This window comes from Mastigoproctus giganteus, chromosome 3 (assembly GCF_048544385.1).
Source record: "Mastigoproctus giganteus isolate SK-2022 chromosome 3, ASM4854438v1, whole genome shotgun sequence".
Lineage (NCBI taxonomy): Eukaryota > Metazoa > Arthropoda > Arachnida > Uropygi > Thelyphonidae > Mastigoproctus > Mastigoproctus giganteus.
The window spans coordinates 238,636,396-238,658,259 of NC_143577.1; the positions used below are offsets into that span (position 1 = coordinate 238,636,396).

Consider the following 21,864-nt stretch of genomic DNA (forward strand, 5'->3'; position numbering starts at 1 on the left):
AATGGACTCAGAAAGGAAACCCCTTTTCAGACTAATTATCTGATTATTTTGATGATCTCAGCATGCTGATACAATGTCTCCACAATGAGAACCACAGTCATTAGAAATCCATCTTTCTTGCCAGCAGTAGCCTTTGGATTTTGAATATTAATATTCTTTATGTAAATAATTTATATGACCTATCTAATTATTACTACCTGATGAAAAATGGGGAACAGCACTTCAGTTGCCTTTCAACAGTAATAGGACTTATATTTGCTGTGTCTTTCAAGATATGCATTGTGTTTTATATATCATGATTTAAGTGGTTTTATCTTGATTTCTTTTTATATTTATCCAGTTTTAAATGCACATTATACATCATAATAATAGTAATTTCATTACTATTATAATAGTAATTTGATTTTATATTTACTTTATTATATTAAAGTTTTATATATCTGTCTAGTAAGTGTCTTAAAAATTTTTTATGGATTTCAAAGATTATATTATAAATAAAATAAGAAAACACAAGGAATGAGCCATAAACTAACTCTGTAACTATTAATAAAATTTAAGTATGAAATCACTCTGAAAAATTTAGCCTAAGACTTAATTTTAATTAAATCTTTCAGTGTGATTTTGTTCACTGGTTCCCTGTTGAGTGTGAAGAGGGTAGAATGAATACAAGATTCTCTAACTTGTATTTATAATGGTTGGTAAGAACTTCCATACTAAGATAAACAAGCAAAAAATACACAGAAAAATATATTTTATGTATAATTTTCCATGAATTTATAGTACGAATTCTGCCTGATAAGAAATTTTCAAATATGCAGTAATACACTGTGAACTTTGCTCTACACACTCACTCTATGATACACATATGAGGTATAATTCCAAATAGAATGTTAAAACATGTAGAAGCTATGGTTTTTCAATCACTTGCTACACTAAAAGTAAACAGTTACCTTTATGTTTCAAAATACTGAAAACTGGTATGTATCCTAGGCCCATATATATAATACATCAGTTAAATTACAAAGTATTGAATTTATTGTATAATTAATTGCACACAAATATTTTTGGTCTATGTTTTCTGTTATTTCAGTCTAGATTCTGTTATCCATCTTGTAGAAGGATAACAGAATCTAGGTGTTTTTTAACTTCTACATCTAAGTACTTTTATATCCTGTACATCCAAATACTTTTATGAAGACAATGGAAATATTGCATTTTCAAGTTATATTCAATTCTAAGTCATATTTCATGTACTAAAATAAATTTTAATAAATTAATCTTACTGCTTCGGGTTTGGGACTGTTACTACTTTTACTGTTTCCAGTGGCACCACTAGACATAGGAGTTTTCATATGTAGATGTTCCATCATTGCTTGAAGCCTGTCCTTTTCTTTGTTTAGTTGCAGTTCCAATTGCGATACCACTTGCATCTGGACTCTGGCTTGGGCTGTGCTTCTGTCATCTAACTGGTGTTCTGTATTCAAGTGTCTAAATGATATATGTAAGGGTTTAAATGAGATTACAAAAGTCATAATATAACAATTTATATGGCAACAATGAAACATTAAAAATATTAACATTTCTTGAAAAGGTTTTAAATTGTCACAAAATTGTGTACTGGGCCATAAATGCTATGAAAGGTGTTCTACCATGCAGAAAGCATGTGATATCACTGAATGATCTCTTCCATATCTATTTCTTTCAAAATGATTGCCTTATAGCAAAGCATAAAAACTTCATATTATAGAAGGAGGTTTGAAATATTACTTATAAAATGCTTCTCATGTGGGAAGAGCACTCTTCACAAACATATATGGTACTGAAACACTATCACAAATTTTATCAGACTACACATTGGGATAGCTTTGCATTAGGAACATCTCTGTCTACAATTTCATGTATAGCATCCATGAAGCACAATGTCTCTACATAAGGGCAGAGCCTTGCACCACAGTATTCAGTAGAGTAGTATTCAATGGAATGTGAACAACGGTCATCTGCCCCCGTTGGAACTCTCCTAACTGAAAAATGATTAGGAGAGTGGCGGGGCGGATCTTGGACACAGCTGCCTTCATTTAATATTCCTATATAGCCACATCTTGTGTATCAAGATTGGACCAAACATGAAAGAATTACCAAATATAGCCACACTTTGTTGACCAAAGGGAAAAGAGGAGAATCCAAACAGAAGTGCACATTGAAGCAACTGACCACACAACACAACATGGAGGTGGCACAACCCATTTCGAAGTAGTGCAATCATGCTAGTGTCTATCAGAGCTAACAGTCCACCTGAGTACTCTTTGATAGTCTGCCACAAGTAAGTGCCTACAGAAGAATTTGCTTGTGACAAACAGGATATTGCAGACTATCAAGGCACCTTTAAACATGACCATACTTGAGGACTGTAATAGTGTAGGACTGATTTGATGAGAATTCCAGTGCATTCTCTGTTCTCAAATTTCCACCAGACTTGCCCGATCTCATTAAATACTTGGCAACTGTGAGATTCAGTGTAGTCAGCATGGATTACCATACCTGTGGATACCTTCCATCATCTCGTGGAGGTGCTGGAAGATGTCCTGCAGGTTGTGTTGCACTCTACAGATGGCACAACGGGTACTAGGTAGGCATTCCTAATGGAAAGTTATCTCAGTGTCTATTTACATATACACTGAGATAACTTTAACAGAAAGAATATTTTCTAATGTATTTTCAAATTTGGTAAAAGTAAACAGTTTAAAGCTGCACTAAAATATTTGCAAAATACGAATTTAGTATTTGTGAAAAGTAGTTGTTCTGTATACATGAGCAAACTGTGTATTAATATTAAATCTGCACAATGTTAAAATTATTATTTCTTATTAATCCTTCAGCTGCTCATCACACAATTCCTGAATATAGGGTGTTTCAGTAAAAATATGGTGAATTCCATGATAATTGCAGGTTTTGTTTTTCTTTTTCAGTTTTTGGATTCTGAATAGCTTCTATTCAATGCCTACTGACAATGATGAAGCTGAGAAATGATATATCCATGTAAATAAATAGTTATGTACAGAAGTTGAAGTGGAAAATTTTATGAATCAGAATGTTCATTAATAAAATATCTTATTTTTAATAATGTATGTACACAACATTGCCAATGTGTATGATGTATCCACGGATAGTCCAACATCCCAGGATCACAGCGGTGAACCCCACCCTGACCCCAGAAATATTAAACCCCCCATGCAACCTCTAGTAAAGGAAGACATTTTGTCATAAATGCGAAATTGGAATACAAATAAAATACTATTAAAATAAGATAAAAGTACAATAAAATCATGCAATTAAAAATTCCTCACTGAAATATGAATAAAATGCGATAAAACAAAGAAATTAAAGGATTCCTCCTTAAGCAGACTAAAACTTTTCAACTATTGTCATGTTCACAGGGTGGAGTGAAAGTAACGAAACAGGTGTATGTTGGGAATCTTATAAATAGGAGATTAGTCTTTGGTATGCATGCACTCGAAAGTCCACGAATCAGATATGAGAAATGGATGATGAACGTTAATAGAGTTTTTTTGTATTTTCATTTCTAAAGTCTCGGCAATCAATAACTTAGTATAATTATGTTGAATACTTAAAATTTTGGCTTCATTAAACAGGAATGTGTAGTTTTTCATTTATTGCATGGAATGCTAGTTCCGATGCATTCACACGTGATGCATGCACTGATGCTTCATGTTGCCTAACCCTTGAGTTTAAAATACATCTCGTAGATCCAATGTAAGATGAATCACAATCCTTACAAGAAATTTGGTAGAATAGGTTATGCATTTGTCCAGAAGTAGATAGTACCGTGTGATTTTTGAGTGCACCATATAATTTATGGACCAGTTTTGCTACTATTTACATTTCTGTACCTCTATAGAGGTTGATAATTTGTCTATGCCAGTGTTCAACATACGGTATTGAAATAAAATATTTTTTACTAATCCTGTCATTATGTTTGTTATCGATTATTTTGTCTTCCGCTTCTAATTTAATGCTATTGATAGAGGTAATTGGGTATCCTCTATTTAGGAACCTATTCGTCAGCTCTTCTATTTCTATCTGTAGAGCACGTTGTGTGGAAGAATATTTGAATGCATTTAAGAACTGGTTTAGCATGATTGACCTTTTATATGAGTATGGATGATAGCTACTATAGTGTAGTGTAAGAACATCCCCGTATTCATGGGCTTACGATAAATACTGAAATTAATATTTTCACCCTCCCTCTTAAGTGTAAAGTTTAGAAAATTTAGAGTAAATTTTAACCTAATGTGCATATTATTAAAAGTCTGCAAAACTTCATTTGTAGTGTCATTATCCATTATAATGAGGATGTCATCGAGGTATCTTCCATAAAATGTGATTTTTGGTAAAAACTGTGTTAAATGTATATTTTCCAATCTATCTAAATACAACTCCGATATTAGGCCACTCAAGTTTAAACCCATAGATAAACGGAAAATCTATCTATAAATCTTACTTTCAAATAAAATATAAATAGCCTCAACCAATAACTTAATTAGCTCAAATATCTCTTTTTTGGGCAACTTCGTACTGTTAATACTAATAGTGTTATTATTTAATAATTCCCAAATTACATCCAGCACATATATTACATTAACATTAGTGTATAATGAAACTACATCAAGGGAAAATAATTTAACTCCTCCCCCAATTTTACAGTCTTTTAAATTTGTATATAAGGTATCATAATTCTTTATACTATATTTTAATACCTGCCGAAAAGGTTTTATAATCTAATATAAATGTGTCGCCAAGATGGAAAAAGCAGAATTTTTGTATGATACTATAGGCCGAATAGGGTGTCCGGGTTTGTGTAGTTTTACTTGTCCAAAGAGAATAGGTACATTATTTGTTCTGGCTTTTAGTTGCTTTAGTTGTGCCATTGAAATGTAATCCTTTTTACGATATGGGATAAGTATATTTCTTGTATTGATTAACCTCATTATCAAACACGGAAGAGTCTACCTCTTGGTATATGAAACTATCTGATATAATTACCTGTAATTTTTTATTATAATCCACTTTATTTAAAATGACTACAGTATCCCCCTTATCAGCTTTTTGAATTACAATATCCTTATTTTCCCTTAATTCCCATAAAACAATAACTTCATTTCTATTTAATCTCGGTACACCTGACTTTCTAGGATTGTTTATGATCTAATTGACCTGTTGTGCAACTTGGTGTTGCGCCGTTGGAAAAAAACACTTTAGACTTTTGCAAAACTAGCAATTAATTCACTGTAACTTGTATTTTTTAATATGGATTACAATATAAAGGCTTACATTCTAAAACTTTTCTTCTTGTAATTTTTTTTTATGAAAAAAAGAAGTAGTTGTACTTCCTCTTTGAAAAAAAAAAAAAAAAGAGAAAAAATCGATAAAGTACCTTTTTTTTGTCAAACTGTTTCCACAGCATGACAAAAAGAAAAACTTCCGAGGGGGCATGACAATGCAATTCAGTCAAGACTATAAAAATTAACAGAAACAGAGGACAGCTTACTATCCCCCCCACTGAAGTGTATTTTATCAGTTATTTAACAGAAATATGGGAAGAATCATCATTTCCCCTCCCTCTAAGGCCATCTCTCCTCAACAAAGGTCCCAGAATTAGTTTGATTACTTTATTTTGAAACTTTATATATACAAATATTACACTGATTTATTCATGAGGATGTGAGAAACAAATGAATGAATTACTGCAGCATAATCAAATGACATAATGTCTTATGGAGAAATCATCGTGATAGAATAGTACCTCATGTGCAAGTGGGTACTGGAACCACTGCTGTTCTTGATTTTCCTAAATGAATATGCCAGCATGATGTTGGAGAACAATGATGGAAAAACTGGACTAAATAAGATTTTATGCACAACCACTACAAAACTCTCCATGCCATAACTAAATATTCTACAATTTATGCTCACAAAATCTATCTAAACACTTGTAAACACCAAACAGCTTACTTTATAAAAACTTGATATTCATCACACACAGCTTCACATCCAGGCCATTTACACACACCGTGGCCATATAAGGGATGGGAAAGAGGGCTGGAAGACCTTCTGTTTTCTTCCTTTGGAGTTGCAGTTCGTTGACTAGCAGATGATGTGGGAGTTAAAGACGGTGAAGCTGCAAAATTATCATGCTGCCCATTGAGAACAGGTGATGAATGATTGTTAGGAGAGTTATGTAGTAAACCATTCAAGCCTGTTTTGTTAAATGTTTCATCAGATAGTCCATCTTTCCACACATTTTGAACATCACTAGGGACAACTCCTAGTCACATAAAAAATATAAAAAATATTAACTTTATTTATGAATGAAGACACAATAATAAAAACAATGAACAGTGATTTCTTAATATTAATACATTCCATTTATATAAAATGTTTAATATACATAAAAACAATTTATATTATTGTTTTTTATATTTTTATAAAAAATAACTATTATACAGGTACTAACAGAAGTGATGTGATGAGTCAGTATATTAATAGCAGTTAATGAACTGATCTAACTACTAAAACAGCTATCAACTAGTCAGACCAAAAATAACACATATGTTACTGTAAAAGCCCGAAATCTAGTAAATCCTAGGATTTATTGGATTTCAGGTTTTTACAGTAACATACATATATGTAATTTAAAATTCTTACAGATTACTTTCATTAGTGGGAGGTTGGTTAGGGTTCGATAAATATAAATATACAGATTTATTATATAGATTTTCCATGAGAATTTATGATTGTAGAACATTCCCTGAGAATATATATATATTCCTATTATAATGTATACACTTACAGTTTTAGGAAAAACTGGTAAAATATTTATAAATATAGATCTGGTTGTCTTTTTTTATGACAGATTTTCAGTCCTAAACTTCACATTTCCTGTGACAAATTCAGCATTTCTTCTACAGAAATAAAAGATAAGCTTTCAGCATTCCTTTCTCCACTAGTTTATTTTATGTATGATAATTTATTAGTAAACTTTTCAAATGGGTCCTACTCTATTGCATTAATCTATTTCAGTGTTAGTCCTCTAGATGGCATGCCTAATTCAAATCTGTCAGCAGGCACCAGTAAATTTTATATACCAATCAGTTTTTTTGGGAGAAAAAAACAAAAAATATTTAAAAATTTAATTTTATTCTTAATTCTGACATTATAATGTATGACAAGATTAAAAACCACTGTCTTGTTATGCACAAAAAAAGAAACCAAAACTCTGTGGAAAATTATCATAAGAATGGGTATTTTTTGAAGAACATAAGTGTCAAGAATTTTTTTTTAAAGCTTCACTTTTCCAATTATTGATTAATTAATCAATAATTGGATAATTAATAACTCAGAATAATGTCGCATTTTAGGGCAAAAGCCTCAAGCTGCACAGTGTATTAACATGCTTACAAGTTAGTGCAAATGCATCAGATCTGCTCGCAGCTAACTACTAAAAGTTATAAGATTGGCATCATTATGTATATCTCATATTGTGAATACCTTCACAACGAGTTGCCATGATATTGCACTACCTCAAATAAGTAACTCTTCGCCATAGGAGAAGACTATTGTTACTTATTCTCAGTGGATGCCACCACCCAAACGGCACCGTTTTGGAGCTGATTGGCTCCTCTTCGGTGGATGGGCAGGCACCCTGGTGTTGCAATGATGGCAAGGCAGTTGCGAAGTATAACTCCACATAATGAGAGAGGCCTGATGGTGTGTAGTAATTTGAATTACGTCACATTTTAGAGCAAAAGCCTTAAGTTGCATACTGAGTTAACATGCTTACAAGTTAGAGCAAATGCATCAGATCTGCTCGCAGCTAACTACTAAATAGTTATAGTTATGTTTGTTCATTTGTTTTTTGGATTTTAGGAGCATTAGCAACTAAGGCCATATTGCTCCGGGAATATGCGGTGGTCATTCCCTGACCTTTCCACATACTCCGTATTTGGTGGTTCGAACCCCAGTTATAGTTATAAGATTGGCATCATCATCATTATTATTATTATTACTAGCCATATCCTATGGTGAAGAGTTACTTATTCCAGGTAGTGCAATATCATGGCAACTCGTAAAGGTTGTTCACAATATGAGATATACATACTGATGCCAATCTTATAACTATTTAGTAGTTAGCTGCAAGCAGATCTGATGCATTTACACTAACTTGTAAGCATGCTGACTCTGAATAATTAATGATTTACATTGGAAATTAATACCATACTGTATAAATATTACATATGGTATTCACTTCCTGTAGTAATGGTATTCCTGTATTCACAATATGAGATATACATACTGATGCCAATCTTATAACTATTTAGTAGTTAGCTGCGAGCAGATCTGATGCATTTGCACTAACTTGTAAGCATGTTGACTCAGAACAATTAACGATTCACACTGTAAATTAATACCATACTGTATAAATATTACATATGGTATTCACTTCCTGTAGTAATGTACTTCTATTAGATACCTAAATTTTTCCATTTTTGATGTAACCTATTAACAGTATTTACAGCTATTGGGTTAATGAAAGTGGCAAAACTACCATACTGCAAAGTCTATCCATCACTGGTGGGGAGTCAGGGCCCCAATGGACCTGATATGGTATGGTATGGTTGGTTGTTAAAAATCATTAGCATTAATAGTGGCATATGATGCAAGAAAGCAAGCTTATACAGAATCACCAAAAAAAAAAAAAAAAAAACACTTCCCATTTCACCTATCCATTTCCTCCAATAGTTTATCTGGTTCTTCCTTGAATTTATTTAAGCTATCAACTTCCATAACAACAAATGATGGAAGTTTGTTTCAGCAATCAACCACTCACTGGTTAAAAGCAAACTTTCGCACTTCAATTCTGCAACTGTCCTTCCTCAATTTGAATTTGTCTCCTCGTGTGTGTATTCTGAGCAAGAGGAAGAATCCCATCAGCATTGAGCCTGCTCAAACCATTTAAAATCCTTAAACACCTCAATCAGATCACCTCACAGGTGCCTATTCTCCAGATGCTGCAATTTACAGAACTGAAACCTTTCTTGGTAAGAATACCCCTTTGTTCGCTTCACCAATCTCATTGCCTTTCTCCGTACTCACTCCAGCAGCTCTACATCCTTCTAAAATGAAGCCTTCCGAACTGTATCCTGAACCATTGCATTATACAATGGTATAATCACCACCTATCTCTGCTAGTAAAATTCCTGTACATCACTGACAAAATCCCCTGAGCTGTCCTGGCAGCCTGTCTGCACTGCTCAGACAGCTCATGGAGATTTAGCATTAGCAAAGGCACATGATGCAAGAAAGCAAGCTTATATAGCATCAGCAAAAAAAAAAAAAAAAAAAACCCTTATTTCACCATCCACTCGCTCCAAATGTCTGTCAAGTTCTGCCTTGAATCTATTTAAGCTATCAACTTCTACAACGACAGATGGAAGTTTGTTCCACCAATCAACCACCCGCTGGCTAAAGGCAAACTTCCACACATTTATCCTACAAGCATCTTTCCTCAATTTGAATTTATGCCCTCTCAGGCGATTATTCTGAGCAAGAGGAAAAATCCCACCAGCATTGAGCATGCTCAAACCATTCAAGGCTTTATACACCTCAATCAGATCACCTTGCAGGTGCCTAGACTCCAGACACTGTAATTTGCAAAACTTAAGCCTTTCTTCGTAAGAGCAACCCTTTGTTCCAGTCACTAATCTTGTTGCCCTTCTCTGTACTCGTTCTCTACATCCTTAAAATGAGGCCTCCAGGCCTGTGAAACAGTACTCAAGGTGTGGCCTGACCATTGCCTTAAACAAGGGGATAATCACCTCCTTACCCCTGCTAGAAAAATTCCTGTACGTCATTGACAAGACACAATGAGCTACTCTTGCAGACCGTCTGCACTGCTCAGAAAACTTCATATCTGTCTGCACAATTACCCTCAGTTCCTTTTCATTCTCTACCACTGTCAGTGTAGTACCACAGAGTTGATACGTTACTCTGGGATTACTGCTTCCCATATGTAGTACTTTGCATCTGTCAATGTTAAACTTCATTTGCCACCTCTCAGACCATCTGCTCAACTTTTCTAGATCCTGTTGCAGCAGTGTACTGTCATTAGTGTCATTAAAAACCCTGCCAACCTTTGTATCGTCTGCAAACTTGGACATTCAGTCTGATATACCATCATCAATACCATTTATAAATACAGAAAACAAAAATGGACCCAACACTGAACCCTAAGGGACTCCACTAATAATATTAGTCCACAAATAGCAGTGTACATTGATTACCACTCTCTGTCTTCTCCCACTCAACCATCCCTTTATCCATAGCAGCAATTTGCCTCCAATGCCACACTGCTCCAATTTGTGCAGCAGTCTTCCATGTGCAACAGTATCAAAGGCTTTTCTAAGATCCAAATATATGATATCAAAGTTATTCTTTGCATCCAGTTCCTTTGTGACTGCATCATAGTATCCAATCAAATTGGTCAGACAAGACTTCCCCTTAACAAACCCATGCTGTGTCAGAGCTATAACTGAAGTCTTGTCTAGATGATCCTGCAATGCTTCTTTAACCAGTGCCTTCATAAATTTCCCTAGAACAGAAGTTAAACTAACAGGTCTGTAATTACCTGTTTCTCCCTTTGATCCTCCTTTGTGAATTGGGGTCACATTTGCACATCTCCAGTCCATGGGTACCTCCCCTGAGTCCAGGGAAGCTCTCATAATTATGGCTAAGGGTTTGCTTACTTCCTTTGCCGTCTCCTTTAATATAACTGGATAGATTCCATCCACCCCAGGTGCCATTCTTGTGTTTATCTTCAATAATTTCTCCTCCACTTTACTCTCAGTTATTACAAGATTATCTAGCTTACTGCCAGAGGGAATGCCACAGTTGAATACACCTCTAGCATTCCCCTCCCTGAATAACTCCTCATGTGTGAATGTCGATGCAAAATATTCATTTAGTTTGTTAGCTACCTGAGCAATTTTGTCAATGATATACATGGGGAAGAACCAATTTCTCTCTTTATACTGTTTGTTTGTTTGTTATTTGTTTTTTTTGGAGCATTAGCAACTAAGGCCATATTGCTCCGGGATATGTGGTGGTCATTCCCTGACCTTTCCGCATCCTTCGTATTTGGTGGTGACGGGCTCGAACCCTGGTCTAATCAAGAAGCATGTGCTATTCACTGCTGCTCCTTCCCACCTGGCTATGGAGGCACCCCTCTTTATACTAAAATTATAATCCCTTTTGACTTTTCAAGCTGTGCTCTTCCTTAGCATTGAAACATACATCCTGTAATAAACATAATTAATTTATGTTAACTATTTTATAAACCAAAAAAGGAATAAGTATCTGAGTAGATAGATTCATTTCCCTTTGTGAGATGAAAATAACTGAAGCCTAAACAGAATAGCAATATATTATTTATTAAACCTAAATAATTATTTGTATTATAAAAATCTGATGCTAATTAAACAGTAGGGCATTCATCCATATATCATACTGAAATTTGCATGGGGTTGGCAGGAATTTTATTTTGAAATGACATTTTTTTCTTGTGCAGTTTCAATGTAATGAGTTGCTTCATATCACACTACAAGAAAAAGACAAAGACAGTTGTCTTTTTAAAAAACAAAAAGACTCATTATATTCATATTTACAGCTATTTCAAAGCCTTTGAAACAGCTGTAAATATTAATATCTTGAGAGGGAAGAAGTGGGATTAATAGTTTTTGGTTCTGTCTCAAACAATTTTAGAGCCAGTGGAAAAATTACTAAAAGGTTTCTCTTATTCTAAAATTTCATGTCGGTAGTGCTACTGCAGGATATTTTCTCAAAGTCAGGATATTCCTAAATTCAAAATTACAAACAAGTGGATCAGACATTGTGGCACTTTAATAGTAGTTGCCCAGGTCACCAGATTAAACCCATGGATTTTTTTTCTTTTCTGTAAGGCTATTGAAAAGACCATATCTATTTCAAGAACCCTTATATAACAGAAAACTTAAAACAGCAATAACTGAAGAATTTACCAAACCTGATCATGTGTTATGTTTGGAAGTTTGAAAAATTTCCCACGAAGCTGTTTTTACACACTACGGCTAAAAGACGCCACTTTGGATTTTGTTTTTAATAATTACTAACATACACTATTTATTTAAACAGAATTTTTAGGATAAATTACCAATTTCTGTTCTTCCAGAGGATCTATCGTTATGGAATGAACCTGATCTGATCCTCAATCTTAAAAATTGAATTTTTCTGTAATGCACTGATAATGTTCCTTGAGCTGAGAAGTAGGTATAAATAAGTGAATATTTAATTAGCAATCAGTAACTTACTAATCCCTATTTTTGGATTACTGTAAGGCCTCCGTAGCCGAGTGGTCAGGAGTGGGAGTGCAGTAGCACACGCTCTTTGAGTAGATCGGGGTTCAAGCCCCTGACTACTGAATACGGTCAATCTGCCAACCCGCACTGGACCAGCGTGGCAGATTATGGTCCATTTCCCTCAGCATGAATTGTTGAGGAGGCTTCCATTCTGCAGTGGGTTGATAATGGCTGCACTTTACTTATAAACAAAATAAGTACGTAATGCACTTTTTTTGTAGTTTCAATCTAAAAATTTTTTTTAACTATATTAGTATCAGTATTGGTAGTGGCAAATGATGCAAGAAAACAAGTTTATACAGCACCAGCTATAAAAAAAAAAAAAAAACATAATCTAACCTTTTTTGAACTGGAGGAACATTTGCATATCTTCAATTCAGAGAGAACCTTGCCTAAATCTAAGGACGCCCTCATAATTATGGCTAAAGGTTTGCTTACCTCTGCTGCTTCCCTTGATATAATTGGATAGATCCCAATTATATTAAAGTAGGTAGCAGCAAAAGAGGTTAAGAGATATTATAAAAGGACTGAAAAAATGTGACAAGAGCCTTTAAATTTTTCATGTTAAAGCTGAAATGTGTTGTCAACCCATTAGCTTCCTAGACTGCTCTAAACATGGTACTGTTGCTTACAAAAAATACTTATCAGCAAAACACCATTAAATAAATCAAAGGCAAGAAAGCAATAACTCACCTTGAGGCAGAACAAATGGTTGTAAACCCAGTAGGTACTGCCTGTGACTAAGTTGCAACTGTTGGATAAGTTGATGTTGTTGCAAAGCTAACTGCTGCAGCTGGAGCTGTAGCTGTTGGTGGTTGACTGGTCCTTTCTCAGCAGGTGCACCTGTAGCCAAGTTGTTTAGTTGTTGCAGCAACTGACTTTGCTGTATTGTGTTCATTTGAAGCTGCTCCTGAAGTTGTGGAATTACTGACTCAAGTTGTTTTAGCTGCTGCTGTTGTTGCTGTTGCTAGATGGAAGATGGAATATCAAATGATTTGTAGAGGTTTCCATTAATTAATTCTCGGATAAATTCAGATTAAACAATATACCAGAAAATTCAACAATTCTAATGGATATTTTATTCACAAGTAAAAATATAAACAATGTTAAAAATATCAAAATGTGATTCCTTAAGAATAAGCTCCCCCCCCCCCCATCATTAATCCTATAATGACTATGCCAGAAAATTTAACATTAACAATCACAAAGAGGTGTGATTGTTAATGTTAACTGACAAATTAATTTCAACTGCCAAATTATAATTTGTCAGTTAAAATTAATTTGTTATTTGAAATAAACACTTACTATGAGGACTTTTCAATAAAAAACAATCATAATTTGCTTTTCCACAATATATTTTTATTAATTATCCATATTTTGATGGTCTTTTACAAAGTCACCAAATATGGAGGATGCGGAAAGGTCAGGGAATGACCACTGCATATCCCTGGCTTAGTTGCTAATGCTCCAAATAACAACAACCCACTTTTACAAAATAGTCTCCAGTTGATGAAATGTACTTACTCCAACATTTCTGCCATTCTTCAAAATGTGGTGGAAGCTATTTTTGACATGTATTTGAGAATCACTTCCAATGTCTTTACAACTTCTTCTGACGACCAGAAATGTTTTCCTCGCAGTTTCTTCTTTAACTTTGGAAATATCAAAAAAAAATAAAATAAAAAATAAAAAATAATGCAGGGTGCAAGGTCAGGGCTGTAGCAGATGAGGAACACATTTAACATTAATGCTGGCTAAATACTCGATGATAGTATGAGCAATATGAGTTCTCATACTGTTGTGATGTAGCATCCATCTACCTGTGTGCAGTTGTGGTTGTCTGCGATAAATGTGATTCTGCAAAATATGCAGTACAGGTCTGTAAGGCTCAACCACAGTCGTATGATGTGGCACAACATGGTAAACCATTTCTTGAATGTCAAAAAAAAAAAAAAAGAGATGACCATAACCTTTCCTGCAGAAGCCACAACTTTTGGTTTTTTCAGTGTTGGTGATGACGTAGACTCCCAAACAGAGCTCTGTTGCTTACTCTCTGGGTCAAAATGATAAAACTATGTCTCATCCACCGCTATCACCTCATGCAGAACCTCACAATCTTCAGTAACCATCCATTGCAGCTTCTGACAAACCTCCATGCAAATTTGCTTGTTGTTCAGGTGTGAGTAGTCTTGGAACCCAGCATACACAAACATGTGTCATATGCAAATGGTCATGGAGAATACTGTGTGTGCTTCCTACTGATATTCTCAATGTCTCTGCCAGTTGTCTTACTGTTACATGATTACAGAAGTAGTGTTTGTGATTTCTGTGGTGACAACAGTGGTTCAAGCTCCAGGACTGCCAATTTTTGTGATTGAATCACGTCCATCTTTAAACATTCTAAACCACCTGCAAGCTGTGCTATATGCAATGCCGGATTAAGATATTGCACGCCCCTGGGCTACAGGTACTGTGAGGCCCCCAGTAATATTTTCAAAAGGAAAAAAAAAAGTTAAAGAAAAATTTAATTTATTTTTACAAGGCTAACAACAATTAAAATTCAAACATTTGCTTTGCGTAATTCCTTGGAAACAAATTTCTCCAAAACATCAGTAAACTGTAAGTTCTTGAGAACATCATTTTGAATTGTCATGAGAGTAAGTCTGTTTAGTCGTTCTTGTGTCATTGTCGATCTTATTGGCTGATGATGAAATTATGATCATTATGATATTAAATCTCTATCAAAAATTAATCACAACAGTTTATCATATATGTGATATAATAACATACTATAATTATAAACTTACTGCAGTAATTGTAAACAACACCAATGTCAGTCTTGTCAGATTTCGAAAAGAATAAAAAATGCCGTTAGAGAGAACATTTAGCATTAGCATTAGTAGAGGCATTTGATGCAAGAAAGCAAGCTTATGCAGCATCAGCCAAAAAAAAAAAAAAAAAACCCACTTCACCCCTCTGTTCGTTCAAAATACCTGTCCAGCTGAGCCTTAAACTTATTTAGGCTATCAACCTCCACTACAAGGGATGGAAGTCTGTTCCACCAACCAACCACCCGCTGGCTAAAGCAAATTTCTGCACGTCTATCCTACATCTGTCTTTCCTCAATTTGAATTTATGCCCTCTCAGGTGATTATTCTGAGCTAGAGGAAGAATCCCATCAGCATTGAGCATGCTCAAACCATTCAAGGCTTTATACACCTCTATCAGATCACCTCGCTGGTGCCTAGTCTCCAGACGCTGTAATTTGCAAAACTTAAGCCTTTCTTCGTAAGAGCACCCCTTTGTTCCATTCACTAATCATGTTGCCCTTCTCTGTACTCGTTCCAGCAGCTCTACATCCTTCTTGAAATGAGGCCTCCAGACCTGTATACAGTACTCTAGGTGTGGCCTGACCATTGCCTTATACAAGGGAATAATCACCTCCTTATCCCTGCTGGAAAAATTCCTGTATATCATTGACAATACTCCATGAGCTACTCTTGCAGCCCATCTGCACTGCTCAGAGAACTTCATATCTGCCTGCACAACCACCCCCAAGTCCCTTTCATTCTCTACCACTGTCAGTATAGTACCACAGAGTTGATACGTTGCTCTGGGGTTGCTGTTTCCCATGTGTAGTACTTTACATTTGTCAATGTTAAACTTCATTTTCCACCTCTCAGCTCATCTGCTCAACCTTTCCAGATCCTGTTGCAGCAGCATAGTGTCAGTAGTGTCCTTGACAACCCTGCCAACCTTTGTATCGCCTGCAAACTTGGACATTAAGCTTGATATACCATCATCAATATCATTTATAAATACAGAAAACAATAATGGACCCAACACTGAGCCCTGAGGGACTCCACTAATAACATTAGTCCATGATGAGTAGTGTCCATTGATTACCACTCTCTGTCTTCTCCCCCTCAACCACCCCTTTATCCATAGCAGCAATTTGCCTCCAATGTCACACTGCTCCAATTTGTGTAGCAGTCTTCCATGTGCAACAGTATCAAACGCCTTTCTAAGATCCAAGTATATAATATCAAAGCTATTCCCTGAATCCAGTTCTTTTGTGACTGCATCATAGTATCCAATCAAATTGGTCAGGCAAGACTTCCCCTTAACAAAGCCATGCTTCGTCCGAGCTATAACTGAAGTCTTGTCTAAATGATCCTGCAGTGCTTCTTTAACCAGTGCCTGCATTAATTTTCCTGGAACAGAAGTTAAGCTCACAGGTATATAATTACTTGTGTCAGCCTTTGATCCTCCTTTGTGAATTGGGGTCACATTTGCACATTTCGTCTATGGGTACCTCCCCTGAGTCCAAGGAAGCTCTCATAATTATGGCTAAGGGTTTGCTTACTTCCTTTGCTGCCTCCTTTAATATAACTGGATAGATCCCATCCACCCCGGGTGCCTTTCTTGTGTTTATCTTCAACAGTTTCTCCTCCACTTGACTCCCAGTTATTTCAAGATTCTGTAGCTTACTGCTAGAGTTGAATACACCTCTGGCATTTTGCAGGGTTCCAACCAATAAAACTGTTATTCATATTATAAAGTCCGTATGACATCACAAACTGTTATACAATATATATGTATACAGTACAGTGTTTCTTTTTGCCACAGTATATTTACTACAAATATATATATATACAGTATATTAATTGAACCCTTTTTTAAATAATAATTTAGAGTACTTATACTTCGATTCAGCATTCACAAATGAAATAACTTTTACTTAATCTCTGGGGATCCTCCTCTGGTGGAGGCCCCTGGGTTGTAGCCCATAAAGCCCATGCCTTAATCCGGCCCAGGCTATATGGAAATGTATATTCACCATAAGCCTCTTTTAAAATTTCATATGCTTCAGCTAATCTTTTCTTGAGAGGGAAACAAAATTTGAGAACAGCATACTGTTCTTCAAGTGACTGCATACTGTCCATTGTTATGTAGGCAAACCTCGATGCAAACTTGCCATTGCTCAGATGTGAATGGTCTTGGAGCCCAGCATGCACAAACATGTGTCATAAGCAAATGGTCATGGAGAGTACCATGCGTGCTTCCTACTGATATTCTCAACATCTGTGCCAGTTGCCTTACTGTTATACGACAACCTTCTCTCATGATTACAGAAGCAGTGTTTATGGTTTCTGCAGTGGCAGTTCCAGGACTGCCAATTTTTGTGATTGAATCACATCCACCTTTAAAAAACATTCTAAACCACCTGCAAGCTGTGTTATATGGAAGTGTAGATTCGCCATAAGTCTGTTAACATTTCATATGCTTCAGCTGATGTTTTCTTGAGACGGAAACAAAATTTGAGAACATCATACTGTTCCTCGCATGTCACATCTATTGTTATATAGGTGAAACTGAACAGGCATAAACTTAATTGACCACCAAGAACACACCATGTGCACAAGTCAACTTCACAGTTACTATATGATGCAGCTTGGTTTCGTCTTAAATTCTGAAGCTCAGCTAAAAATAGTAAGTAGTATGGTTGTTTATGAAAAATTATGATCATTCTTTATTGATCAGCCCTCACAATTGCCTTTATTTTATTTCCGGGGTTGAATTTCAATCATCACAGGAAAGGAATAAATTTTACACATTTTTCATAATTTTTATGAAGGCTATTCTATTTATTTCATGTTTCAACTCATCATCTGAGTAATCCTCTTCTGTATTCATGTTATGATTACTGTCAGACAGTATGTTCTTTTATTTCACTTGATTTCTTTGTCTGTCTCTATATCCTTGTCTTCCTTGACAAGGATACAGAGACAAACAGACTGCAGTAGTTTGCCATCTGTCACTTTGGAAAGGTATGACTTCAAATTCCATTGGAAAGTGGGGTGATCCCCTCCGCCACAATCTATGCTGCAACCTTGATTTGAGGTTTCCTGGTAGGAAGAAGGAAGATTCTCCAGTCTCGGGGCTTTTCCAATTCCTTCAATTGGGGTCACCTCTAGCAAAAAAATCTCCATAAATGCCCCTGATATTTGGCAGCCGCTGTATAAGTTTGCTTTCTAGTATCTTTTCCAACAATACTACTACTACTACTATTGTTCAGCCAATAAAAGAAAGTTCAGACCACACCATTCCTTATGCATTCAGAGGATCTGCTCTGTTTAAAACATGCCTTAAATGAATTGGAATGGGCTACTACAAGTGTTTTTTTTTTTTCTCCCAAAAATGTATTGCTATTTGACTGGACTGCAAAGTTCAAAAGATAGCTTTTTTTTCAAAACTGGCCAGATGAATGCAACAAAATTTCCTTTTACAGTCTAACAAACAGCCATGCACTAGGGCTCCCAAAACTGAATTTTTAACTGGAGGCCAACAAGAGTTAGTGAAGCAAACTCTTATTATTATTATTATTATTGTTATTATTATTATTATTATTATTATTAGCCATATGGTGCAAGGAAGCCTAAGGCTTATGCTGCACTGGCCAAAAAAAAAAAAAAAAAAAAATTCCCTATTGCCCTGAGAGAGAGAGAGAGAGAGAGAGAGAGAGAGAGAGAGAAAGGAATCACCAAGAAAGGGAAGAATGATGATATCCAGCTCAGGACCCTGGGTATGCCAAGCCCATACTCACCAGATGTGAGCCCCTGGGGGAAAATATGGAGCTCTAATTATTAGATAATAATAGGTATAAATTATCAACACCCAAATTACTGTTGTAAATTTACACATTATGGGCTAGGAAAAAAAAAACAAAACAATTAGGTAATATATGCATTACATTATCTTTCAAGTGCATTCACTTATCAAATAGTGCACCTTTGGCATTATAAACAACTATACAGTAATTGTACTCAGGAAATGTATACCAAAACTTTGCCACATGAAGTTTTGGTATACATTACACATTTCAGGGGTAGCCATAAAGTGGGATTTGTGTAGCAGTTCTGGGAGAGGGGGGTGGATGAGTGCACAGGAATATGGGTACGAGTGTACAAGCACAGGGAAATGAGTTCATAAAGGTCCCTAAGAATATTCTAAATAAGTCCTGAAATTTTGAAGAAGGTCAAAGCTGTTGTTTAAATTTATAGTAGTTTCTGTGTGTGGGAGAGGGGACTGAATTTGGAGGTTAGAGAATCAGTTAAGCTTAAACCTCTCCATGGACCTGTTAATTATGTGTCAAAATTTGGCATGTCAATCTGACTTTCTCTTCTCAAGTAGCATACAAAACATACTTTAATTTATTAAAAGTACAGTAAACTACTGTTATAACTGCTGTCGTATCCAGGTATCATTGTAAGGGGAGGCATGACAACCAGGCTTTTGAGTTGGTTTTTAGATAGACCTAGGAACACTTATATGCATGGCTGGCTAAGGGGGCATATGCCCCTGGTTATAACTACTTATAGCACTACCCCACTTTTGATGTTTGGGAATTTTCTTCTGGACTCCCTAGCCACCCTATCAAGTGCCATGTATATATTAACATCTGTAGCATTTAAAACACTTTCCCACTTGTATCATAAGTTTCAATAGGAATAAAATCTCTGATTACTGTAACTCCACCTTTTCTTGATTTTGGCTTTGAGAAAGGGATGGACTATATGGAATGAAAGACTAAATTCTCGGAATCGTTTATGGTGCAGTTGATTCACTTCATAAAAATTTTCTGGTGCAGGTAAAATTTGTTAGCCGCATTATCATATATACATAAAATGCCTATTGTCTTCATCATGTCCTTCTGTCAGTCTGTCTGTCCATCCACATGTAATAACTCCCCTCATGGTGGATGAATTTTCATAAAATTTTATATTTGGTTGCTTTACATTTGCCTTTACATTTTACTCTTTTAAAATGATTTGTAGAGTATTCCCAAATTTCATTAAAATCAGACCAACAGAAATCTGGCAATGATTATTTTATTTCATAAATATCACGTAGGTTATCCATATATCACATATTTTGCTATTGAATCTTATTTTTGTTACCATGTGCTGATTGGAGAAATGAATAGACAATATGGGGAATGCAGAAATGAAATGTTCTCAGTTCGCACATAAAAGTTGCTGCTTTTTGTTTCTTTTTTTTTTTTTTGTTATAAATCACGAATTATTACTATTTGCCAATGCGCCTGATGCAAAAATGTAACACACTGCGTACATTAGTAACTTGTTTATTTCATATTTAACTCAAAAACTTAAGAGATTGAAAGCCTCCCTTTACAATTCAGAATTTAGCCATTTATTGTTTGTCCAGTGACCTGATGTTAATGAATTTGGGAAGACTCAACAAATCATTCTAAAAGAACCAAATAAAAAATTTCACGAAAATCCATTCACTAGGAAACGAGTTATTACATGCACTCACTGCAGCTTTTTTAAGATGCAGAGAGTGTTCACCCTAAAGGGACCTGAACCTCTTGAGGAGGGGGGCTCAAAGCTAAAAAATGTAAAGCTTATACGCAAACATGTAAATATCCTGAATTCATCTAACCTTAGACTTTAGAAAATCCAGTAAGGAATGTACATTAACTAAAAATTCAACATAACGGTATTTTTAAGAAATAAAATACTCTAGCATGACATAAAATTAGTGTATGCACAAAAATAAACTTTCAAAGTCGTATATTTTTTCTTATAACGAAAACACACTACCAAACATGCTGACAAAAAAAAACAATTTATTAGAGTGCTATAAACTAGTGATGGGCATAATTCAGAGTCATAATCGAAATGTGAGAGAAGTGTAAAACACTGCAACAGGCCCGGCTCGAGGGTGTGTGGCACCCCTAGGCCAGTTTGGTTTCAGCGCCTTTTTTATTTTAAATTTTTAAGCTTTATAAATTTTACAAAAGGGGCATGTCGTAATAGAACATATTTAAAAAATCTTACATAAAATTAAATTTACAAAAGGTATATAACAACAATAAATTATTCGAAAACTAAACGAAAAAATTCTTGAATAAAATATTTAAAATTATACTTATAAAATAAGTATAATTCAAAGGCCTATTAATCCAGTTAACTGCTTAGTTAACTAATAATTGATTGATGAACCGGTTATTTAATTTTTTCTAGTTTATTGAATGCCCCAGACTGGTTCACAGCTGTAGTGTGATAAAACAGAGTTTAGTGCAAAAAGTAAAATAGGCGCCCTAAAAATAAATTTTTTGATCAAAACGGAGCACCATGCAATACGGCGCCTGGTACGAAAAATCAAATCGGCAAACCAAAAACAAAAAATGCTAAAAACGACGCCCCTTGCAATACGACTTTTGGGGGGGGGGCACTGCTCGTACCACCAACGCTTCGACTATCTGCTCCTCTATTACTCTATTACTATTACTTTTTTTTACGATGTTGGCGCCCCAAAGCCACTGCGTCCCTAGGCCGGTGCCTCGTTTGCCTAAGTCTATAGCCGACCC

General features: G+C 35.3%; 1 protein-coding gene across 1 annotated transcript in view; it reads right to left on the reverse strand.

The window, feature by feature from the left end:
- The window catches only part of LOC150088921 (forkhead box protein P1-like), a 405,171-nt gene that overhangs the window by 93,756 nt on the left and 289,551 nt on the right, over positions 1-21,864 (reverse strand). The window contains exons 6-8 of the mRNA XM_090370955.1: positions 13,161-13,434; positions 6,031-6,343; positions 1,284-1,488 (exon numbers count right to left, since the gene is read on the reverse strand). Coding sequence (XP_090227081.1) covers positions 1,284-1,488; positions 6,031-6,343; positions 13,161-13,434 — 792 coding nt within the window. The remainder of the gene's footprint in view (positions 1-1,283; positions 1,489-6,030; positions 6,344-13,160; positions 13,435-21,864) is intronic.